The sequence below is a fragment of the Alexandromys fortis genome, unplaced genomic scaffold (genome assembly GCF_014885135.2).
Source record: "Alexandromys fortis isolate MF-2015 unplaced genomic scaffold, M_Fortis_MF-2015_v1.1 scaffold_302, whole genome shotgun sequence".
Lineage (NCBI taxonomy): Eukaryota > Metazoa > Chordata > Mammalia > Rodentia > Cricetidae > Alexandromys > Alexandromys fortis.
The window spans coordinates 88,854-115,030 of NW_026068267.1; the positions used below are offsets into that span (position 1 = coordinate 88,854).

The 26,177-nt window shown below is 41.9% G+C and overlaps 1 protein-coding gene across 1 annotated transcript in view; it reads left to right on the forward strand.

The window, feature by feature from the left end:
• The window catches only part of Tesk2 (testis associated actin remodelling kinase 2), a 109,943-nt gene that overhangs the window by 50,908 nt on the left and 32,858 nt on the right, over positions 1–26,177 (forward strand). Inside the window, exons 3-4 of the mRNA XM_050131883.1 lie at positions 5,362–5,483; positions 25,595–25,643. Coding sequence (XP_049987840.1) covers positions 5,362–5,483; positions 25,595–25,643 — 171 coding nt within the window. The remainder of the gene's footprint in view (positions 1–5,361; positions 5,484–25,594; positions 25,644–26,177) is intronic.

Sequence of the window (26,177 nt, forward strand, 5' to 3'; positions counted from 1 at the left end):
AATATAAAAAAAATAAATTAATTACCCTGGATATAAAAGCTACCCATGGAGTCTGACACAGGTGTGCTACCTTGGGCTCATCTGTCTGTTGTGGCCAGATGCTCTGAATTGGTCACCAGCTTGGAAGCATGCTCTGAAATAACGAGAATTTAGGGCTAGGAATATAGCTGAGTGGTAGAGTGCCTGGCAAGTATGAGGCCCTAAGTTCAATTTCCAGCACTGAAAAGAAATAAGTATGTGTTAAAACCATTCAAGGTAGATTTATTTTTTTTTTTAACATAAGAGAGTCAGATCAAACAGCTCTGTCTTATTTTTTCATCTGCATGAATAACTGGCAAGTCACTTGAGTTTTAGAGAGCATATGGATGGTGCTTATGCAGGACCATCCTGTACCTTGTAAGATGACTTTGGTCAAGCATCTCTGGCCAGCAGCACTCCTCAGCCCTGGTCATTCTTATAACCAGAAGACTCTTCTGAAAACCTTGAGCACACCTCCCAAATGAGTTCTTATCATCTCTGGAAAATGACTGCTTTGAACTGTATTTTGTTTGATATTAATGTTTCTATACCAGCTTTCTGTATATTTATTGTACACTCATTGTGACTTCTTGACTAGAAGTTCAAGCAGCCTATTTATTTATTTTGATTTTCTGAGACAGAGTCTCCATATGTAGTAGCCCTTGCTGTTCTGGAACTTGCTCAGTAGACCAATATGACCTTGAGCTCCTGGAGATCATCCTGCTTTAATCCAAGTGCTGGGATTAAAGGTGTAAACAACTATGCCTGGCTTCAAATCATTTCCAGCAAATACCTTTTGTGTGTGTAATCAACCGCTAATAAATGTTAATTTAAATTTAAGATAACTTTTCATATGCTGTTCACAGTTGAATATCGCCCACTTCGCTTTGTTGTCTCTTATGCCCATGAACTGGGGATCAAAGTCAAGGCCTGAGCTTGCTTATTGTGCAACTGTACCACTGAGTGATACTCCTAGCTCCAAACTTGAGTAGTTCTCTTTGTACTTTGTTTTTAAATATGGTTAAAATGTCAATATACGTGAATGATATTCATGAATATTGTAGTTGAACTAAAGTTTCTCCTCTATTAACTATCCCTGCTTTTTACAATTATTTATTTGTGTGTGTGTGGGTATGCACTCTGTCTGTACATGGTACACATGTGGAAGTGAGAGGACAATTCAAGAAAGTCATTTCTCTCCTTCCACCCTGAGGGTCCAAAGGGACAAGCTCAGATACGTTTGGTGGCAGTGCCTTTACTTCCCGAGCCATCTCAGCAGACTTAACTGTCACTCTATTTGCTTGTCAGTGAGTTCCCGGACAGCCAGAGCTGTTACACAGAAAAATGCTGCTTCAAAAGAATGAGAGAGAGAGAGAAAGAGAAAGAGAGAGAGAGAGAGATTTTGACAATATTCAGTTGTTTGTGTAGTCACCACCAGTATTTAACTTTAGATTATTTCAATTTTATTTTTTAATTAAAATTATTTTACATCCCGGCCACAGTTTCCTCTCCCTCCTCTCCTCCTAGCCTTGCCCCCTAATTGGATTAATTTAAATAGTCTCCATGCCCTGTGCTTCCTCTTTCCCCACAGACCCAAGCAATCACTACCTACTTGTTGCTGACGTCAATGAGAATATATATATATATATAGAGAGAGAGAGAGAGAGTAGAAAGAACACAAGATCCTTGTGGCATTTGCCTGTAATCCCAGCACTTGGGAGACAGAGGCAGGAGAACCTCTGTGAGTCTGAGGCCTGACTAGTCTTCATAGGGTGTTTCAGACCAACGAAGGCGAAGTAGGCCACGTCTAAAAGAAGTCAGCCAATCATATAGATTAGTATTGACCGGTATCACTTGTTGCCATTGAGGCAGCAAGTATAGTTTAATGGTAGAATACTTGCCTAACATGTGAAAAGTCCTAGTTTTGCTTCCTGGCACTGTAAGAAAATGAATAAATAAAAAGGTAAATAGGCCTGAGGAGATGGCTCATCAGATAACGGCACCCCACATGGTGAAAGGAGAGAACTGGCTTCTGAAAGCTGGCTTCTGACTTCCACATGTGCGCGTCTGTTGCCTCCCACCCACGCATACACTAGATAAAGAAATTTAAAATCAGTGAAAGCCAGGCATGATAACATATTGAGTTTGAGGATAGCCAGAGCTACATAGTAAAACTGTCTTTAAAAAGCGGTGGTTGGCATAAGTGAGATGGCATAAGTGGTTAAGAGCGCTTGTTGTCCTTGTAGAGACTGGGGTCAATTCCTGGGACTCAACATGATTGCTAACTCCAGTTTCAAGAGATCTGAGACCTCTTCTGAACTCTTCAAACACCAGCTATGCACATGATATATTCATGCAAGTAAAACACTCATACAAGAAAATAAATATACCTTTAAAATGTTTTTTTGATTTTTTTTTTCCGACACAGGGTTTCTCTGCGGCTTTTGGAGCCTGTCCTGGAACTAGCTCTGTAGACCAGGCTGGTCTCGAACTCACAGAGATCCGCCTGCCTCTGCCTCCGGAGTGCTGGGATTAAAGGCGTGTGCCACCACCGCCCGACCTAAAATGTTTTTTTGAGAGAAACTATTATGTGACTCTGGCTATACTGGATATGTAGACCAGGCTGGCCACAGAGATCCACCTGCCTCTGCTTTTTGAGCAGTTGGATTAAAGATATATACTACCTAACCAAAATAAATCTTAAAGAAAGAGCAAACAAGCAAGAAAGCAAGTAGCAGTTCATCTTTAACTCCAGCACTTGGGAGGCAGGGGCTGGCTTATCTGTATTTTTAAGGTTATGTTGGTCTAGAGCTGTGTAGTGAAACCCTGTCTTTAAAACAAAAGCAAATAAAGGCAGGGGGTGCGAGGGGTGGGGGGAGAAGACAAATTGCTTATCCCTGAATGTTACTTGTTTTATTATCCAATATCCTTTTTTGTTTGTTTTGTTTTGTTTTCCGAGACTGGGTTTCTCTGTGGAGCCCTGACTGTCCTGGAACTCGCTCTGTAGACCGGGCTGGGCTCAGACTTAGAGATTCACCTGCTTTTGTCTCCCAAGTGCTGTGTAAATATTCTTAGATCAGAGTGTGCCGGGCGGTGGAGGGCAGCCTGGAAACTAGGAAAAGAAAATTCAGAGTGAACCAAGATATGGTGGCACCTGCTTGTAGTCCAGTACTCTCTGAAAGTTGGAGACCATCCTGTGTTCTGTGATGAGTCCCAGTCCACTCAAGACTCCGTTTCAAAAAATGATAGCAAGAATCTCAAGAGTAACAGTCTTCAGATGGGAGGGGGAAAGTGACAGGAGAGGAGAACCCGACTAAAACATGGATGTTTTCTGTGGAGTGCTGGAAAAATACTGCCGTTGAGATCTTTGTATATAAAGATCTCCTTTAACTTATCCACGCAGAATCTAGAAAGGAGAGCCACTTCTCTTTCATCAATCACGGGGTACACGACAACAGTATCAGTGATGCGCTGAGAAGGGAGTTGGCTTCCAGATCTCTAGGAGGATCTAGATGAGGGGGAAGTCTGCCAGCCTCTGCCTTTGGCCTTCTATGGCTTCTGTAGCTTTCCAGCTCTTCTCTTCTGCTGTGGCCACCGCAAACCATTGATGCTTTAAGTACAAGATAAGCTGTGCCATGTCCTGTGTTAACAGATACATGAAACTGTTAGTGTTACTGTTATTCCACTGCGCCTTTAGAGGGTGAAGACTGAGTGGATGTAAAGTAATACTCCTGAAGTTCACAGAATGGCAATAGCTTTGTTTTGCAAGCCCCTATTGTATCAGTTCTGAAATTAGATTTAAAAACTTAGGTTTATTGATACTGTGTGTAAGTGTGTGTGTGTACAACTTGTGGGAACGTGTGCTTTCCTTCCTCTGTGTGGGTCCTTGAGATTGAATTCAGATCACCAAGTTTGGCATTAAGCATCTTTACCCACTGAGTCACCACACTGACCCAGAATTTATTCTTTTTAAAAGATTTTGTTTTCACTTATGTGCATCTGTGTCTGTGTATGGGTATGCACATGTGCGTGCAGGCGCTCATGGAGGCCAGAGGCATCAGATCCTCCTGTTGGTTGTGAGCCACCCAGCCCAGAGCCTGGGGACTGAACTCTGCCTCTGCCTTCCTAGTGCTGGTACTAAAGGCGAGCACCACCACTCCTGGCCTAATATGACAGTTTTTTTTTTTTAAATAAAACCTATGAAGTATATGAGGAATATAATTTTCATCAATAAAATGAAGTGAATTCTGTAGTGGGCATCTGCTTCTAGAAATAGACTCTCCATTGTGTTTATGGATAATACTGTAAGTGGTATGATCCATGTTTATGGTATCCAGCTTTATAGTATTTATATTATTATCAAGTGTTCTGGGTTGTGCTACTACAGTATATGCTCTAAAAGAGTCACTGACCTCCTTCTATGTGTAACTTCTCTCCCTGCCCCCAGCCTTGTCTGTGAGTGCATGCATTGTGCATGCTCATGTGTCTAGCGCACTAGGGTTAAACACAGGACTTTGTGCGTGGTGCGTACAATACTCTACCCTTGAGCCATATCCAGCCCTGTTTTTGTTCTCTTAGAGATACATTTTTATGGCGCCCAGTGTAAACTGAAAGTGTGTCACTCTTGTGCCTTAGAAAGTGTCTTATAAAGACAGTTTATAGCTCACTGTTACATAAGGCTTACTCATTTCTTCCCTCCCCCCCACATAAAAATCGACAGAAGGGACTGTTTCCTTCTAGTGTCCTAAAGTCACCAATGTTGGCCTTAAGGAAGTAGCCTAAAAAAGTCCTCATAGGTGTGGTGGTTCCTGCCTATAATTCTAGCACTTGGAGGCTGAGTCAGGAGGTTGCCTGATGCTATAGTTAGGCAAGCTACAGAGTTGAGTTCCTGGCCATTCAGAGATACATAACCTAATCACATCCTTGCTGCATGTGATGTCAGGTGCTTGTAATCCAACCAGGAGGATAAGGTATTCAGTTCATCCGCAGATATATGGGAAGTTTGGGGCCAATCTGGGCCTGTGTCCCAATTCTCCCCATACCTCTCCCCTAAAAAACCATTAAAGCAAAAACAAGCAAGTTATGATTAATATTACATTTCTGGCCAGCTAGGAATAGAACAATTTTGGTTTTGGATGAAATAAATTTATCTTGATTAGTGGAGTGAGACAAATGTAATTTTTTGTTAAGACAATATCTCACTATGTAGCCCAAGCTGGCCATGTGTTCGCATTTATTTATTTTACCTAAGCTGGCACTAAAACATCCTGGTATGCTCTACATGTAGAGACTCTGATGTCATATATCGCTGCCGCCCTTAACATTCTTACTCTTACTTCCTAGGTTCGACACAGAGCTTCTGGTCAGGTGATGGCTCTCAAGATGAACACGCTGAGCAGTAACCGGGCAAACCTGCTGAAAGAGATGCAGCTCATGAATAGACTCTCCCATCCCAACATCCTCAGGTAATGGACTTTCAGTCTCCCCAGAATCGGTAAGAGACATTATTGGAGGCTTGCTACAGGAGTACTTTATCTTGCAGTCCATCTTGCCGGGGTTTAGCTAGACTCTTGGTCTTTTTCTCTCTATTACAACTTAATTTCCTATAATTAACAAGTATTTAATAAGGCAACTTCCCCTCTCAAGTAGCTTTATTCTCACCAGAACGTTAGTACTAGCTCATTATAATAATTGTTTCCTACTGTGATTAGTAATTTGTCAGAGATAAAAGACTGGTCTCTATGTGGTTATTTAACTTAATTGCTTTTTGAAGAATTGTAATTAAGTCAGCAAATAAAAATAACAGCAAAATTATGGCATAAAACTTTCCACCCTAAACCATGAGTACTCATTTAGGAGATAGAGTTTGCTGTTGAGAATTGTTTTTACATTTAAAAGGCTTGGGCAGTAAGATGACTCAGAGGGTAAATGTGCCTGACCCAAGCCTGATGACCTAAGTTTGGCCCCTGGGTCCCATATGGCGGAGGAAGAAAATATGATATTGGCTCTACTTTTAGCTAGACTTTCATTGACCTCTTTTTATGCTTAAGATGCAGTATCTGTCTCTCTCTGTCCTCTCTAAACATATGCATGCGTGAAATAAAATTTAAAAATTTTTTAATAAGCCGGGCGATGGTGGCGCACGCCTTTAATCCCAGCACTCCGGAGGCAGAGGCAGGCGGATCTCTGTGAGTTCAAGACCAGCCTGGTCTACAGAGCTAGTTCCAGGACAGGAACCAAAAGCCACAGAGAAACCCTGTCTCGAAAAACCAAAAAAAAAATTTTTTTAATATTATATTTTACTGGCTGGAGGTAGCTCAGCAATTAAGAGTACTGGCTGCTCTTGCAGAGGATAGGGGTTCCGTTCCCAGCCACAGCTGTTAGTAAACTCCAGTTCCAGAGGATCTAACACCCTCTTCTGGTTGTCTGTAGGAACATACATGCATATATGTTGTGCAAATGCATATACACAAACAAAATACTTATATACCTGAAATAAAAATAAATAGAATCTTTTTTAAAAGGTTAAATATATTTTTTAGTAATCAATATATGAATATTTCTCACTTTAATTAACTTGATATATTAGTGAGGTAAGCATGCTTCCAAATGAAATTGCACAAGGCAATATAATTTAATATGTATTTAAGTAAGATATTTGTATAAGATGTTTGTAATATCAGAAGTGCTCAAGCTGGCCTCAAGACCTGGAGTTACAAGTGTGTGTCACCACAAATAGTTTGTGTAAGAAATCTCCCCCCATTGGTCTTTGTAGAGTTGGCTGGCCTTGAGCTCATTAGTAGCTGAAACTGACATTGAACTCCTGCTTTACCACCCAAGTGCTAGAATTGCAGGCGTGGACCACCACACCTGGATGAATTTGCGTCTTTTGCCTACAGGTATGGCAGTGCCAGTGTAAGCCAGCACTTGTGGGACTGGAGTTACAGCATAATTAGAATTAAACCCAGATTCTCTTCAGGAGTAGCCAAGCCATCTCTTTAGCCCTGAGCTTATAAGGGTTTTAAAGAAAAGTTGTCCTGAGCCGGCCATAGTGGTACACACCTTTAACCCCAGCAGAGTCAGAGGCAGGTGGTCTACGCAGTTCCAGGACAACCGGGACTGCATAGTGAGACCTTGACTTCAAGAACAAAACAAAATTAAGCAAACAAAGAGAAACTTCCTATGAAAGAAGGGAAGGAAGGAAGAAAATGACTGAGTTAGTGATTTTGAAAGTCTGTGTGGAGAAAGAAGGCTGTGGGAGGCCTACTGGAGGGCAGGCATCTGATCCTCTGGCATACCGTGTTCCTCTGCTGCCAGAGCTGCTGCATGCCCAGCAGGAGAGGCCAGCTGAGTTGTTGGAGCTTTTTTCCCTCCTTTTCTTGACCCTAACCTCCTTACTACAGTTTTTTCTTCTATCATCTTCGCTACAACGATTTCCATTTAGAAGGAAAAGACTAGCAGGATGTGGAGGCACACACTTATAATCCCAGCAATGGGCGGGTAAATAAATAGATGAGTGAAAATGAGCGGACTGGGCAAGGCACTGGTGTTGAGGGTGTGTAGTTCTTGTTTGTATGTATATTTTCATACATAGGTATAGGTTAGATTGGTGGGTTTTAATATCAGTTCTAAGTCATCCGTTACGTAAACAATGAAGTACTTTGTTGCGCTCGGAGGAATTGATAGTTTGGACTTCTTGTGAATAGAGTTGTTTATGCCAGGAAGTGTTGTGCTCAGGATCTGTAACCCAATTCCACACCCTGCTAATTTCCATTTCCCAGTGGCCTTCCTAAGGACCTGGCCAGGATTTGTTCTCATGTCTCTTTGTTATTCTTCATGCTATGAGGAATTTAATATTCCTTTTAGAATCCCCATACACATTCTACCACTTAATTTTTTATTTTTATTTTTGTTTTTCTTTTTGGAGACAGAGTTTCTCTGTGTAAGCCTGGTAGCCCTGGAACTCACTCTGTAGACCAGCTTCAAACTCAGGGATCCACCTGCTTCTGCCTCCCAAAGGCTGGGATCAAAATCATGCGCCACCACCGCCCAGCTATACCACTCACTTTTTCCTTTTTATTAAATTTTGATTCTAGTGTGTCTTTATATGATATATGTATGTGGTGGGTGCATGTTGGGGATCAGAGGACAACTTTGTAGAAACAGTTTTCTTCTTTGATGTTTACATGGGTTCCAGAGATTGAACTCAGGTCATCAGGATTTTGCAGTAAGTCCCTTTACTCATTGGGCCATCTCGCTTGCCTGTGTATTTTTTATTTTTTTTAAAGATAGGTATTATGTAGCCTAGTCTGGGAACTAACTGTGTAGTAGAAGGTATCCTTGCACATCTGATCCTTCTGCCTCTACCTCCCAAGTGCTGAGATTATAGGCATGTACCATCATTCCCAGTTTTATGCAGTCCTGGGCATAGAATCCTGGGTTTTATGCATGCTGTGTGCTCTGTCAAGTAATCTATATCCCATCCCTCTTCCTTTAAAAAAATTACATTTATTAATTTTATGTATGGATGTATATGTGTGTGTGTGTGTGCCCATGTTACATGCACGTGTGTGGAGGTCACAGGACAACTTGCAGGAGTTGGCTCTCCCTTTCACTGTGAAGGCTGCAGTGACTGATCTCATATTATCTTCTTCCAGTCCCTTTAGGTAGCAAACTATGCATGTAAGAAATTAATGGGAGCAGCAGTGGTGGTGCACACATTTAATCCCAGCACTCAGGGGGCAAAGGCAGGGGAATCAGACTTCAAGGCCAGCCTGGTCTACAGAGCAAGTTCCAGGATGGCTAGGTCTACACAGAGAAACCTGTCTCAAAAAAAAAAAAAAAAATCAAAAGAACAAAGACAACAAAAAGAAAAGAAATAGATGTGGCTGGAGTGTAGCTCAAAGATCAAATGTGCTGTGGGTTGAATCACTAGCACAGAGGAGAAGGAAGAGGAAAGGGTCAGGGAAAGAGCAGGAAAGATTAGTGTCAGCTAGTGCCCTGAGGGTCCTCGTGAAAACAGCCATCTTTCCAGTTAGCCAGCCTGAAAAATGCTCGTCATCTTCAGTGTCCCTTTGTTGTACTTCAGCCTTCTTCACTCTTATCTGGAGAAAACATTATTTCTCTCTTTGTCTTCTTGTTTTCATTCCTCCTGATTTGTAGCTCCTAACTGAATAATCTTCCCCAAGCTTTCTGTGCGGGGTGTGGAATGTAGAGCCTCTTGTTATATTTCCAGCTACTGTAGTTTATTCCTTCAAAAGTTTTTGATGCCTCAGTATTGATTTTTAGACATGAATCAGAAATCCCTAAGACAAATGTGCTGTTTTTCCCGATTATCTTCTTATATTTATTCTTTCTCTCTAATATATTTAACACAGCTCAAATGTCCCAAGTGTTATCTAGGGCATATCATCTGATCTCTGGGCTTTGGTTTCATTCTCAAAGGAAGGATTGGGAACACATCAGTAGTATTAAGTCATACCAAATTAAATGCTGACTCTTAAATGATGATGTCTGCAAATGTATTAAAGAGTGTGTGCATAGATGCACATGTCTGTGCATGTGTTCCAGGCTAGGTTAAAGGAGAGCTCTCAGATTTTATCACTGTAATCCTAGTATCTGGGTGAAAGAGACTTCAGAGACGAGAGCTCTTAAAGCATCATCTGCAGCTGGGCCTGGTGGCTCAGGCTGACTTGCCACTCATAGCAGTCCTCCTGCCTCACCCTTCCGATTTCAGGTATGCACTGCTATATCTGACTTAAAATTTTTTATTATATTTTTTTGTTATTCATTATTTGTATGTATGTGTGCTAGAGTTTCTATTGCTGTACTAAAACACCGTGACCAAAAGCAACATGGAAAGAAAAAAGTTTATTTCATCTTACAATTTTCATATCATAATACATCATTGAGGGAATTCCAGGACAGAAGCCTGGAAGCAGGAACTGAAGCAGTGGCCATGGCAGTTGCTGCTTACTGTCTTGTTCCTCATAGTTTGCTCAGACTGCTTTCTTACAACACCCAGGACCATCTGCCCGGGATGGCACCATCCTCAATGGACTGAGCCCTCCCTCATCAACCATTAATCAGGAAAATATCTTATAGGCCAATGTTAAGGAGGTATTTTCTCAATTAAAATTTCCTCTTTCCAGATAAGTCAAGGTTTATGTCAAGTTTACCAAAACCAGCTAGTCCAATGTGTGTGCGCATACATGCACACATGTGTGTGGTCATGAGAGAGACAGAGAAACAAACAACTGAGAACTTTTTTTGTTTTGTTTGTTGAGACAGGGTTTCTCTGTATATCTCTTGCTATCCTGGAACTCACTCTGTAGATCAGGCTGGTATCAAACTCACAGAGATTCACCTGCCTCTGCCTCCCAGAAAACTTTTGGGAATGGGTCTCTCCCACCCTCAGCCTCTTGAATGTGTTATGAAGAGACTGGGCATGGTCAGGAACACCTGTAATCACAGCACTCGGGAGGTTGGGAATGAGGCTCACTGCAAGTTGAAGACCAGATTGGACCACGTAATAGGACCCTGTCTCAGAGGACAAGCTATACATCATGGTACAGTCTTGTAAAAACTGCATTTGGGAAACAGAGGTGGGGAGATTAGGAATTCAAAGCTATCCTTAACTACATAGTGAGTTCCATTACAGCCTGGACTACAGAGTGAGATGCTGTCACAAATCAACCAAACAAAGAACAAAATGAGGAGGGTTAGGGTAGCTAGAAGTCCCAAGATGACTTCTGTACAACAAAGACCAAGTTGTCTAATGGATATAAGGGTTATGAGTTTCAGAAGAGGTACTGAACTTCAGGATGTGAGGAATATAATACACATTTCTTGATGTTTTTGGCAAGGTTCGAGAAACCATATTCAAAAGAGTTCATGATTCTGTTGGTGACTTTGAGGAAAACTGGTGGTGGACATAAAATAAGTAAAAATTTTGAAAAACAAAAAATTATAGAAGAAATATAATGTAATTGCATTTCAGTGGCTGGTCTAATAATGACTATCATCAGTTGTAGTATAAATGCTGAGTTTCATATCTCCCCCTCTCAATATTAGTATAAAGGAAGTAGTTTGAGTGCCATAGCCTCAGCTTTTCCTCTTTGGAGTTTGTTGATAAGATCAGCAATGGCTGGGGCTGTTGCTGTTCTTGCAGAGAACTATGATTCGGTCCCCAGCACCTACATAGCAGCTCACAGATATTCACAACTCTGGTTTCTGGGGACCTGATGCCTTCTTCTGACCTCTGCAGACACCATACACACATGATGCACATGCATAAGTGCAGGCAAAATGTCATACACATAAAATAAAATAAGTAGATCTAAAATATTAAAAGTAAAGATTAGCAGTAGCAGTATATGTCAGGTTCATAAAAGTAAATAAGAGATGAGTAAAGGAGCCGGGTGGTGGTGGTGCACGCCTTTAATCCCAGCACTCGGGAGGCAGAGGCAGGCGGATCTTTGTAAGTTTGAGGCCAGCCTGGTCTACAAGAGCTAGTTCCAGGATAGGCTCCAAAAGCTACAGAGAAACCCTGTCTTGAAAAACAAAACAAAACAAAGAGATGTGTAAAGGCCAGCTGTGTTTGCTCATGCCTATAATCTGTATACTCAGGAGGCTGAGACAGTTGGCTCTCCAGTTTGAGACCAGCCCAGGTACTAGTAAGATCTACCCTTACCCTCCCCACACCCAAAAATGAATAAAAGAAGAAATAGCTGAAAAACTATGTTGTAATTCCATCCGTGGAATAGTATTCAATGTAGGTGGGCAAGACAGAGGTCTGTTATTTTCATTATATGCTATTTGATTGTCTGTAAGTATGTACATGATGGACAATGTTGGCGTGCTAACAATCCAGACAGCTGATCGTAGCTGAGTCCGTGTGATAGCAGTGGGGATAGCAGTAGTGGATTATCTCGGTACTTTGAAATAAGGACTAAGATTTCCCATCAAATTTGGGTGTGGCATATTAATGCATGGGATGGAGATGTCAGGGTTGACTCTTAGGGGTTTTACTTGAATAACTGGAAAAATTGCATCACATAGCCAGTAGCAGGGAACAGGTTTTGGTAATGGGAGATCAGTAGATACAAAATTGCAATTGGATAAACAGATTTGGAATTCAAAAGAGAGGTTCGGGACCTCCACAAATAATATAGCGTCTGTAATCTCCATTTTCTGATCTCTGAAGTTGGGAGCAATAATAATACTGCCTGTTACACTAAGTCGATGTAGGATTAAGTGAAAAAATATACATCAGCAATTTGAGATGGGCACTTGTTGGTCACCACTGGTTATTCCTGAGGAACTAGGTTTGGTTCTCAGCCCCCACATGAATGGCACACAACTGTCTCTAACTTCACTTCTAGAGAATCCGACTCTCTTTTTTGGCTTTCTCAGGCACTGTATGCATATGGTACATAGACATACACACAGACTAAACAAACACCATATACATAAAATAAAAAATAAATTTATGGGCTGGAGAGATGGTTCAGTGGTTAAGAGCACTGACTGCTCTTCCTAGAGGACCCGGGTTCAATTCCCAGCACCCACATGGCAACTAATAACTATCTCTAACTCCAGGATCTAACACCCTCACACAGACATACGTGCAGGCAAAATGCAATTGAAATAAAAGTTAGTAAATAAATAAATAAATAAATTTAGAACAGGAATGGTGGTGCATGCCTTTAATCTTAGTTTTGAGGAGGTAGTTACAAGGGAATCCTTGAGTTCAAGGCCAGCTTGCTATATAGTGAGTTCCAAAAAACAAACAAACAAACAAACAAAAATACCTCACAACTTTACAAAAGAAAAGAATTTGAGGAAGAAGGCTAACAAGTGGATAAAAGTGCTTGCTGCCAAGCCTACTGACCTGAGTGCTATCCCTGGAACACACTACATTGCAGAAGCAGAGAACAGACTCCCAATAATTATCCTCTGACTTCCACGTGTCCCCTCCCATCATTAAACAAATGTAAGTTAGCAGCACAAAAGAATTTGAGGTAGGCTGTGGTTATAGCTCAGTTGGTGCTACACTCGTCTAGTGTGTAGGATGGCTGTGGGTATGGGTTTGATACCCAGATCAGCATAAACCAGACGTGGTAGAAAGGCTCAGCCAGCAGGCAGTGGATGGGATTAGAGGTTCAGGGTCACTCTCAGCTAAGTAGTGGTTCAAGGCCAGCCTAGGCTAGTCTCCTAAGCTGGTCAGAATTCTTGACATCATCATCATTCTTGCCTGTGAATTACTTGAAGAAGTGACTATGCTTGTTTCTATAATTAATTTTTTTATCCCCCTGAATTGTGCCAAATGAATATGTATAAGCAGTAAAACAAGAACAGCCCCCCCAAAATGTTACTAACAAACAAACAACTCTGCTATTTGCTAGTTGTGTGCCTTTGTGCAAGCCACCTAGTCTGTTTTCAGTCTCCTTGCCTGTAAAACGGAAATAATAACATTTAGTGCCTACTACCAATGCTTCTGTAAGGGTTAAATGAAGTAATCTATATGAAGTTTGCATTTGACTCATCTTTTATTTTGAGTCAGGGTCTTGCTATGTAGCCTACGGTAGGCTTCAGGTTTGTCTGAGTGTTCCTATTGCTGTGAAGAGACACCAGGACCACGATAAACTCTTACAAAGAAAACATTTAATTTGGGGCAGCTTACAGTTCAGAGGTTCAGTCCATTATCATCATGGTGGCACATAGCAGTGTGCAGGCAGACATGGTGCTGGAGAGGTAGCTGCTACATGTCCATATAAAGGCAACCAGAAGTAGGCTTGTCTAACTGGGTGTAGCTTGAGCATAGGAGACCTCAAAGTCCCCTCCACGGTAACACACTTCCTCCAACAAAACCACACCTTTTCCAACAAGGCCACACCCCCTAATAGTGCCACTCCCTTTGAAGTTCCCATTTTCTTTCAAACCACCAGATTCCACTCCTTGGCCCCCAAAGACTTGTAGCTATATCATAATGCAAAATTGCATTTGATCCAACTTCAAAAGTTCCCATAGTCTATAACAGTCTCAAACTAAAAAAAAAAAAAAGTCTAAAGTTCAAAATCTCTTTTGAGATTCATGCAGTCTTTTAACTGTAATTCCCTGTAAAATCCAGAATCAAAAAGTAGATCACATAATACTTCCAACATATAATAGCACAGGATATACATTACCATTTCCAAATGTAGTGAAAGGAGCATAGTGAGGAAATGCTGAATCAAAGCAAGATCAAAAACCAGCTGGCTCTGGCATCTTCGATATCTTGGGATCTCCAACTTACAGCTTCACAAAATGGCCTCTGTAGGCCTCTATGCAGGGACCTGACACATATCTGGCCTCAGTGGCTTCCCTTAGTCGTGAGGGCAAATTTTCATAGCCCCTTTCTCCTGTCCATAACTCTAAAACCACGTGGCCAAAGCTGCCAAGTTCTGCTGATTGCTGAGACTAGAACATGGCCCTCTCCTTCATTTATATCTTCACCAACTTTTTTGTTTTGTTATATTTATTTATATAGTATTCGGAAAAGGGTACCAGATCTCATTATAGATTGTTGTGGGCCACCATGTGGTTACTAGGAATTTAACTCAGACCTCTGGAAGAGCAATCTCTTCCTCTGAGCCATCTCTCCAGCCCAACTTTCTTGTTCTTGATGGTTAGATTAGTCTGGCCTCAAACTCAGAGATCTGCCAGCCTCTGCGTTCCGATTACTGGGATTAAGGGTGTGCACCACCACACCCAGCTCTAAACTTTTCTTTGATTCCTTTTCACAAATAGGAAATTTAGCTGGGTAGGATCTTGCCATTAGGTCACCACTCCCTTTATTCCATTTCTTAATCTGTTATCCACTTATGTGCTTGAACACAGGATTTAGCCTATTCCACTTCCTGGTATCTCTTTTCTCAATCTGTCCTTTTTTGAGACAGGGTTTCTCTGTGTAAGAGCTCTGGCTGGCTTTCCCAGAACTCAACTTGTAGGCTAGGCTGGCCTTGAACTCACAGAGATCCACCTGTCTCTGCCTCCTGAATGCTGGGATGAAAGGCAGCGCCACCACCGCCGGCTACATTTTGTATCTTTATTTGCTCAGCTTGCTCCTTTTCATTATAAATCTTCATCAGCGTTATCACTAATAACCACATGACAGTGGCTAAACTAAGCTGTTTTGAGATTTCCTCTGCCAACAGAATTAATCCAAAACTCTTTAGCTTCAGATAGACTTTTCAGACAAGGGCAAAAAGCAGTCACATTCTTAACCAAAATATCACAAGAATGATCTCTAGGTCACATATTAATTTCCTCTTTTCTGAGCTCTCTTGAGCCAGCGCCCCACAGTTCAAATCGCTCTTTACACCACTGTCTTCCATGTTCCTACTAGTGTGACTAATTAGGCAGAGCTTAAAGCAGTCCCCTGCTTTCCTAACCTGAACTTCCAAAGTCCATATTTCTCCAATTAAAAATACGGTGTGGCCTATCACAGTAATACTCTAGTCTCTGGTTCCAACTTCTTTCTTAGTTAGGATTTCTATTGCTATGAGGAGACACCATGACCACGGCAACTATTATAAAAGAGAACATTTAATTGAGGTGACTCACTTACAGTTCAGAAGTTCAGTACATTATCTTCATGGTGTGGGACATGGCAGTGTACAGGCAGACATGGTGCTGGAGAAGGAGCCGAGAGTCCTACATCTTTGCAGGCAACAGGAAGTGGTCTGAGGCACTGGACTTTGAGCATATATGAGACCTCAAAGCCCATCTCCACAGTGACACACTTCCTCCAACAAGACCATACCTACTCCACAAGGTCACACCTCCTAATAGTGTCAATCCTTTTTGGGCCATTTTCTTTCAAATCATCACAAAGTTGAAACCCTTTCTTCCTCCACCTCCTGGTTACTAGGGTAACAGGCACGGATCCCCATACTTTGTTTGTGCTTGACATATCCTTGTATTCAGCAAATGTTCTGTATCAACATTGTTCTTGTCTGAATTCCTTGAAGAAAGGGTCATCAAGTCTACTATTTCTGTAGCTCTTTTGTTTCCTTCGTCTGGCTCTGGGGCACTACTCAATAGCTTAGTGGTTTGATCCCCAGTACCACAAAAAAATTACATGATGCAAGCAGGCTAGTTTGAAGTGTTTTTTTGTTTTGCTTTGTTTTGTTTTTTAATATAATTTCCTATTTTGGCACCTGTGTTTTTGTGATATTTTATTTATTTGTTTATTTTTTTGAGGCATTGTCTTCTAATGAACGAATCTGTCTCAAAGGAATGGATAGCATTTCTGTGGCTGACTTCTAAGGTTATCCTCTGGCCTCAATGTGCACTTGCATACACCGGTACCCAAACACACATATGCTCATATGTACACAAGTATACCCACCTTTATATGCATGTACAGGCAAATCCTGGCCAGAGAGGGTTGAAGGTAGTGGCAGACATCTGTAATCCCAGTGTTTGAGATGTGAAGAGAGGGAGATGGTGAGTTTGAGTTCAGTCTGTGTGCACACCACCCCCATGGTGATGAACAGGAAAGACACAAGACTGAGCCAGCTCTGTTGTGTCCTGTGTGAGGTTCACCCGAGTTTTCCTTATGAATACTCATATCTGGGACCTTGCACAACCAGTTCTCCATGATGTAATATATCCAGTGCACATTTGAACTGTGTAGTAAAGCTTTACCGAAGGGAATTACTGCCTTTTTATAGGGCTAGAGTCATAGTTTCTTTGGAGACTTGAAATCTGTGTCATTACTCTCTTCTACCTCCTCCTCCTCCTCCTCCTCCTCCTCCTCTTCTTCTTCTTCTTCTTCTTTTTTTTTTTTTGTTGAAAAAAAATTTCTGCCTCCTCCCTGCTTTCTTCTTTTTTTCTGTTTTGTTTTTTGAGACAGGGTTTCCATTTAGCCCTGGCTTCTTTTTTTTTTTTTTTTTTTTTTTTTTTTTTTTTGACAGGGTTTCCTTTTTGCCCTTGCTTTTTTTTTTTTTTTTTTTTTTTTTTTTTTCCAAGACAGGGTTTCTCTGTGGTTTTGGAACCTGTCCTGGAACTAGCTCTTGTAGACCAGGCTGGTCTCGAACTCACAGAGATCCGCCTGCCTCTGCCTTTGGCTTCTTTTTGTGGACCAGACAGGTCTTGAACTCAGAGATCCGCCTGTTCTGCTGTAATTAGAAGCAGGGCCTGAAGAGATAGCTTAGCAATTAAGAGCACTTGCTGCTCTTGCAGAAGACCAGGGTCCAATTCCCATCATGAAGGCTTGCAATTTTAACTCCAGTTCCAGGGTATCTGATGCCCTCTTCTGGCTTCTGTGGGCAACAGGCTCTCATGTGGTGCACAGACATAGATAAAGGCAAAACACCCATGTACACAGCATAAAAAAATTTAACTTTTTAAAATTAAAAAATAGCATGTCAGGTTGAATCCTTTTCATGTTGTCATTCTTTTTTTGCTGTTTTAAATAGCTTACTTAGTACTTGACAATTTCATACATGTATATTTTGATAATATTCACCCCCCCATATTGTATCATTCTGATAATGAGTCTTGTGCTTATATTTTTCCTTCTTTGAGAACTGTGTATTTAGAAGGACCCACCTCATAAATTAGGGTAACCCTCCTCATCTCCTCCACCTGTTTCTTTAGCTGGGTATTGAACCTAGAGCCAGCTCTACTATTGAGAGCACATTCTCAGTCCATTTCTGTTGTAAAGTAAATTCACTGGTAATTTTAACCACACCACATCCCCCAATTCCAACTTTTTTCCTGGAATAAAGAATTTTCTCAAGTTTAGTCCAGGCTGGTCTTGAATATCATAATCCTGCTGCTTTTGTCTTTTGTATATTGAGATTATAGGCGAGCACCACCGTGCCTAGCATGCAGTTTAATTCTGTCTGTAACTTTCATTCGCTCCTCTTGCTTTACAGCATTTGTAGTTTCTGGGGATTAGAGTTTGGTATCTCTTGGGGGCTATTAGTCATCTACCACAGTATCTCATTAGGAAAACATTTTTGAGCAAGTTCCCCTGTGCTACTATTAACTCATAATTAAATATTAGTAGAGCTTGGCCTGGTGACTGGGTGAGGTGACTCAGTGGTTAAGAGTGCTTGTTACTCTTGTGGAAGACTTGGCTTTGGTAAGCTCACATTGGAAGTGTACAGTTATCCCTAACTTCAGTTCTAGAGATCTGACACCCTCTTTTGACCCCCATAGGCTCCTGCATACATATGGTGCACACATATAACATGTAAGCACACACACACATAAATTTTTTTTAAAATTTTTCGAGATAGGGTTTCTCTGTAGTTTTGGAGTCTGTCCAGAAAACTAGCTCTTGTAGGCCAGGCTGGAGATCCACCTGCATCTGCCTCCCAAGTGCTGGAATTAAAGACATGTGCCACCACTCCCCAGCCATAAAATAACTTTTAAAATACTAGGAAATCTGAATTCTCTTTTTACATAAAACTTATAATTTCCCTCCTATAACTCTAACGGGGATGATCTTGGTCCCTTCCCCTGTTGGAGGCTTACAGGGCCAAGGTCAGGTCTTGTTTTGGAATAAGAATTTTAAATTTTAATTAAATTTAAATAATTTACTGAACACTAACAATAAACAAGGCTACCAGTCTAAGTGGGGTTAATTATTATATTAAAGAAGATCTCCTAGCCTTAAAGGTTAGTTTCTTATTCCTATCCTGGTGTGGTGAGGTTGGGTAGAAGTACTCCTTTTCTGCTAGGACAAAACCTCAAATTCCTCCACTGGATCTTCTGCATCTGCTGATGGATAGAGAAAGCTTAGAGAATGACGTTGAGGTGTTCTGGTCTAGGTATGGCACAGACTGCCCACATACTATGGTAATGACCAAGCGTGGCGGGGAGCACTGAGGATTGAAACTAGGTAAGCAAGCAGCCTGCATCCCTAGCCCTCTTTTTAAAGATTTTTGTGTATGGGTGTTTCTGGAGTTATGGACGGTCGTAACTTGGGAAGTGAAGCCTAGATCCTCTGGAGAAGCAGCTCATGCTCTTACATGCTGAGCATCTCCGTAGCCCCAACACTTCTCCCTTATTTTTTATTTTTTGGTTTTTCGAGGCAGGGTAGCTTTGGAGCTCTGTAGCTTTGGTGCCTATCCTGGAACTAGCTCTTGTAGACCAGGCTGGCCTCGAACTCCCCGAGATCCATCTGCCTCTGCCTCCCAAGTGCTGGGATTAAAGGCGTGCGCCACCACCGCCTGGCTTTCTCTCTTATTTTTGTTTGAGACTTAATCTCAGTAAATTGTCTAGGGTGGCCTTAAAATAACTCTGTTCATTGAATTTACAGTCAACCTGCCTCAGCTTTCTGAGTAGCCAGGGATTTCAGGTTGGTGCCAGAAGGTTCAACCAATTTAAGGAATTTGATGATCGAACATGTGGTCACGTTGTAGCACACCACTCAAAGAGATTCCCCTGCCTCCACCTCCTGAGTGAATGTGCCACTGCTCCTGACTTGTTTATAGATGTTCTTAACTGAGTTTTTAAGGATTGGTAGAATTTTTGACAAGCAGGTTTTAGACATACTCATTCAAGTGATGGTGTAAAGTATGAGAACTCTGAACATGTGTGGGAGTGGCCATTATATAACCACAATAAAGAGTGTGCTGGTGGATGCAGTAGGAGATAAGAGGCCGAGCCAGAATATTCAGACCTTTTGTGCTTTTTTTTGTTTACTAGTTTTTGTTTTGGGTCTTGGGAGACAGAGTCTCGCGTTGCCCTGGCTGGCCTTGAGCTTCCAACGGCTCTGAGAATAACCTTGAGCTGTTGTCCTTCAAGTCCACCTCCCAAGGACCTTGCCCCCATGCCCAGCTCTTTCAGACCTTTGAGTAGCTGCTGAGGAATTTGGACTGTAATCAGGGGCTGTAAGGCTTCCAGTAACCAGAAGTTCAGTAATGAAAGGGGCTGGGTTTTTTCATCCCTAAATCTTTGGATTTATTTAATTTCTTATTTTATTTAATTTTTGTTTATTTTATATGTTATGTGTTTTGCCAGCGTGTGCGTGTGTATGTGTGTGTACCACATGTATGCCTGGTTCTCAGAGAGGATATAAGGTGTTAGATTTCCCAGAATTGGAGTTATAGATGGTTGTAAGCCACCGCGTGGATGCTGGGAACAAAACCCAGGCCCTCTGAAAGAGTAACAGGTGCTCTTAACTATTGAGCCAACTCTCCAGCTCTTTAATTTCTAGTTTTGTGTGTATGGGTGTTTTGCCTGTGTGCATGTGTGTGCGACGGCACACACGTGTGTGTGTCTATGAGTCCGTTCCAGAAGAAGGCATTGGATCTCTGATACTGAAGTTACAGATGGCTGTGAGCAGCTGTGTAGGTGTTGGAACTTGAGCCCAGGTCCTTTGGAAGAACAGCCAGCGTGCTTAACTGCTGAGCCCAGTTATTTATAACTCCAGCCCCTTACTATTTTTTATTTTTTATGAGTATGAGTGTGTTTTGCCTGCTTACATGTAAATGTGTCACATGTATGCAGTGTCCACAGAGCTCAGAAAAAGGTGTAGATTCCCTTATTAATGTGGTTATAGATGATTATGATGCTGGGAACTGAACCTGGGTCTTCTGGAGGAGCAACCACTGGTCTCAACCACTAGATCATCAACCCCAATAAAAAGTCTTTTAAAAGAAATAAGGTAGCCTGGCGGTGGTGGCGCACGCCTTCAATCCCAGCACTCGGGAGGCAGAGGCAGGCGGATCTCTGTGAGTTCGAGGCCAGCCTGGTGTAGAAGAGCTAGCTCCAGGACAGGAACCAAAAGCTACGGAGAAACCCTATCTTGAAAATCAAAAAAAAGAAAGAAAGAAAGAAAGAAAGAAAGAAAGAAAGAAGAAAGAAGAAAGAAAGAAAAAGAAGGTAGAGAGTGATAGGAGAGAGACCTAATGTTGGTCTCTGACCTCTGTACACACACACAATAAACATAAAATAAGATACTAATTCTCTTATCAATATTAGTCAATAAGTACTATAAAACTAAAAATAGGGAAATTGAGCCATCTGTAAAATTTTAAGCACTTACCTAAAAAAAACATATCCCCAAGGCCAGGAATCCCAGGCCTTTAATCCCGGCACTTGGGAGGCAGAAGCTGGCAGATCTCTGTGATCTACAGAGATCTGGCCAGCCTGGTCTACATAGTGAGAACAAGGATAGTCAGGCTACATAGTGAGACTCTGTCTCAAAGAAAAGAACACACTTCCATCGTGAGTCAAGTTAGTAATGCTAGCTGGCTTGATTGAGGTGGGAGTAGGAAATCATTCGGAAGCTAGGTGTGGTGGTACAGGAGCTCTTCCTCAGCTACATTGCAAGTTCAAGGCCACCCTGGGCATGGAAAACCTTTTCTCAAAACAACCAAAACAAAATGGAACCGAACCCTAAAGCAAAGAGAAAGAGGGGTAAAGAGGGGAAGAACAAACCAGGTGGAGTATAATTTTAAGTGTCTCCAGGTGAGACTGCCCTCTGAAGTCCTACTGCCTCAGCCAAGGTGCTGGAGCTGCAGGCCCCTGCTGCTGTACCCAGTGCTTCTCAAGCTTCAGTGTGGAAACGAACCTGTATTGACTGTTTGTTTGTTTGTTTGTTTTGAGATGGTCTCAGCACAGGCTGGCCTCAAAGTTGTGTGTGTGTGTGTAAGTGTGTGCCAACCAAGCTACGTTCTCAGCCCTATGACACCATTTTCACTGTGGTAGTGTTAGTCATCTGTGTAAGGAATGAGGCAGGAAAGGTCAGGCAGAAAAGCAAAGCAGTGTGGCACAACTGAGATATGGGGATGCCAAAGTGGGGTGGGAAAGAAAGCACAGAGGAGATTGTTACGTGGCCTACGCCCATCTGAACAACGTGCTGTGCACCTCTGAGAATGTAGAACTTTAGTGCCTGACTTCTTTATAAATCAAGGTCATTGTGGCTTCCCGGCCTAGTACCTGCCTCACAATAGTCTGTGTCTTTTTCTGTGTGCCTTTTTGAGACAAAGTCTCACTGTATAATGTTGGTAAAATATTCTTTCTTGCTGGGCAGTGGAGGCACACAGTTTTAATCCCAACACTCAGGAGGCAGAGGCAGGTGGATCTGAGTTCAAGACCAACCTGGTCTACAAAGTGAGTTCCAGGGCATCCAGAGTTACACAGAGAAACCCTGTCTTGAAAACAAACAAGCAAACAAAAAGTTCTTTTTTATGAAACATTACTAATTTGGTGATTATTACTTTCCAGTTAGTAAATGCTTATATAGAACACTTTATGTGTTCAGGACTGTACATGGAAACAAATTAATTGGGATCTGTATTCTCTTAAGGAGATAATTGTTATGAGTATTGTGTATGTAACTATGTGCATATGTGGAAGCCAGAGGACAAATAGGTTCTCTCCTTCCACCTTTAATGTGTTCCAAGGATGAAACTCAGGTCATCAGGCTTTTAAAGCAAGTGTTCTATCTGTTGAGTCATCTTACCAGCCCAAGATCTGCACGCTTGTTTGTTTTTTTTCCCTCCCTCCCTCCCTCCCTCCCTCCCTCCCTCCCTCCCTCCCTCCCTCCCTCCCTCCCTCTCTCTCTCTCTCTTTCTTTTTCTTTCTTTCTTGATATTCATGTAGAAGTCAGAGGACAATTTGCAGTAGTCTGTTTTTTCTTTCCACCACATTGGTCTTGGAGATAGAACTCAGGCTGTTAAGCTTAGTGGCAAGTGCTTTTACCCACTGAGTAATCTCACTAGTTCAAACTCTGTTCTTTTAAAAGCTTACTTATATTCCAAATGGGGGAATCAGTGATGTTAAAGATTAACTATACTAAACTGGGCGGTGATGCTGCACGCCTTTAATCCCAGCACTTGGGAGGCAGAGGCAGATGGATCTCTGTGCGTTTGAGGCCAGCCTGGTCTACAGAGGTAGTTCCAGACAGCTAGAGTTATTAAAAATAACAACAACAAAACTATACTTTCTAGTGAGTACCATGATTGTTTCTGCTTCAGCGTGTCTGTAGGAATTCGGCAATAGTAATATTCCTGTTTTGGGTGTGAATAGAATATACACACAGTAATGATGATAGATAGATAAATAAGTAAATTTTAAAACAGATCTTGAGTATGTGATGGAGCCAGTAGTAGTCTGGCTTCAGACTCAGATGACTTCACATAATGCCAACCAGCACTTATTCAAAGAAGGGGGGAAAGTGCTGGCGGTACTGTGGAAAGGAGAAGGAAAAGCTATGATGTTAATCACCTAAGTCATGGGATCCTTTATGGGGAAGATGAAATTTTAGCTGATCTTGGAAGGGTGATTTTCAGTACTGTCTTAGTCATTGTCTTAGTGTTTCTGTTGCTATGAAGAGACCATGCCATGGCAACTCTTAAAGAAAAACATTTAATTGGGATCACTTGATTACAGTTTCAGAGGTTCAGTCCATTATCATCATGGTGAGACATGGCAGTGTGCAGACAGATGTGGTGCTGGAGAAGTAGTTGAGATCTGCAGGCAAAAAGAGGGAGGGAGAGAGACTGGGCCTGGCATGAACTTTTGAAACCCACTCCCAGTGACAAACTTCCTCCAACAAGGGCAGACCTTTTAATTCTTCTCTAATAGTACCTGTTGTAGTTTAAAAAGCGGCAGGCAAGAGAAAGAAGCCATGCGACAGAGCTCACGTGTAGGGATTTTTTAATTAGGGGAAGAGTAAGGAGACTGCCCTCTGGGAACAGGAGCAGCTGAGAAGAGAAAGGGATGGGGGAGACAGAGAGACAGGCAGAGAGAGAGAGAAAGGATCAGAGAGAGAGAGAGAGAGAGAGAGAGAGAGAGAGGGGGGGGGGGGGGGGGCAGGGCCCTTTTAAAAGAGGCCATAGTGAATGTGCACAGGAGGTGCTCTTGGTAGCTGCAGCTGAGGACGCATCCTGTCAGGACCCCAAGGGCAGGCCAGTACAGACGCCTGAATAGTAACAGTACCACTCCCCATGACGAAACATTCAGATATACAAGCCTAGCCAGGCAGTGGTGGCACGTGTCTTTAATCCCAGCACTCAGGAGACAAAGGCAGGCAAATCTCTGTGAGTTCTAGACCACCATGGTCTAGAAGAACTAGTTCCAGGACATGCTCCAAAGCTACAGAGAAACCCTGTCTTGAAAAAAGCAAAACAAAACGAAAACAAATATACGAGCTTTTGAGGCTATTCTTACTCAAACTGCTACAAGTACATACATTCAACTCAAGGAGGGCACTTCAACTATTAATAAATTCCTAGGTCATAAAAGCCATTCATGCTAGTTATTAAATCTTGGATTACAGAGGCTGGAGAGATGGCTCAGTGGTTAAGAGCACTGACTGATCTTCCAGGGGACCTAAGTTCAATTCCCAGCACCTGCATGGTGACTCACAACAGTCTGTAACTACAATTCCAAGGGACCTAGTGCCCTTACACAGGTATACACACAGATAAAATACCAATGCACATAAAAAATAAATAGCCAGGTGGTGGTGGTGCACGCCTTTAATCCCAGCAATCAGGAGGCAGAGGCAGGCGGATCTCTGTGCATTCGAGGCCAGCCTGGTCTACAAGAGCTAGTTCCAGGACAGGAACCACTACATTCCCCATTACATCACTCATTACAGTTGGGGACAGAAACAGAAGAATTGTCAATACAATCTCAAGTGAAGGTTTCCTATTTTATTATTATTTTGTTTACCTTACTTTGCCTTATTTGGCAATTCTGCGAAAGTGAATCTAGCTGAGTGCTATACCACTGAGCTACAGGCCCAGCCTTCCCAAGCTGTTTTAAAGGCTTGTTATCTTCCTTCTCCTCCATTGTACCATTGCCTTTTACTTCTAGGTATGCTGCACCAGACATTTAATGAAATTCATCAGTTTGACATCTTTAAAACTTTTATTACATAAATTACATTTATGAGACAGATAGTGTACATATGCTGTGGCGTATAGAGGTCAGAGGATACTCTCTAGTTAGGGTTTCTATTGCTGTGAGGAAGCACCATGACCAAAGAGGAGGTTGGGGAGGAAGGGGTTTAGTTGGCTTACACGTCTGCACTGTAGTCCCTCATTGATGAAAGCTAGAACAGGAACTCGAGAGGAGCTGATTTAGAGGCCATGGAGCTTGCTCAGCTTGCTTTCTTATAGAGCCCAGGACCATCAGCCCATGGATGGCACAATCAACAGTGGACTGGCCCTCCACATCAGTCACTAATTAAGAAAAATGCCCTACAGCCAGATCTTATAGGGGGATTTTCTTAATTAAGGTTCTCTCCTTTCAGATAACTCTCGCTTGTTCCAAGTTGACATAAGACAAAAACCAGCACAGATACCCTGCAGGAATTTGTTCTCTTCTAACATCCTGTGGACCCTAGGGGTCGAATTTAGGTCATTGGGCTTGGTGGCAAGTGCCTTTACATGCTGAGCCATCTTGCTGGCCTCAATTTAGCATCGTATTCAAGATTGAGGTGGTACAAGGACTTCACAGATACTTCATGTTTCCTATGTCTGGGTAACTCAACTAGTTTTTCCATATGGATTTTTATTCTTGTTCATTTTGTTTGAAAAAAATCTGTTTTGTTTTTCAGGTTCATGGGTGTGTGTGTACATCAAGGACAGTTGCATGCACTTACAGAGGTATGACTTTCATAAGTGTGCTGAAGTAATTTCTTTACCTTTGTTTCAGCATCTGTGATCTATTCTACTTATGTATGTGGGTAAGATGCATATGCAATTATATTTACACCAAAATGACAGTGTGTTTGTGTGTTGCCCTGGGACAATAGCCTTAGCTCCTGTGCTCTTATGTTCCCTCATACTAGCTGGTGAGTAGCCTGAGAACATGAGTGTTCCAGTATAAAATTTGGTTCTTGTTTCCTGGATTTCCCCTTCCAGGTGAAAGAATGTTATGGCTTAACTGCAAGCCCTTTCTTGGTAACAAATTCCCAGACCACCAGAAAGTAGTGTTGTGTGCTGAAATCAACTGCTCTGGTTTTCTGGTCCTTCTTAATACTTACTGAAGTCAGTAATTCAGATGAATGTGAGCATTGTGATATGGTCATCTTGGAAGACCAGAGCATCTCTCTCAAACGAAGGCTTCTTGAAATCAGGTGCCATGTTTTTTTTTTTTAATGAGTTTTTTTTTAAACATTTATTTATTTATTATGCATA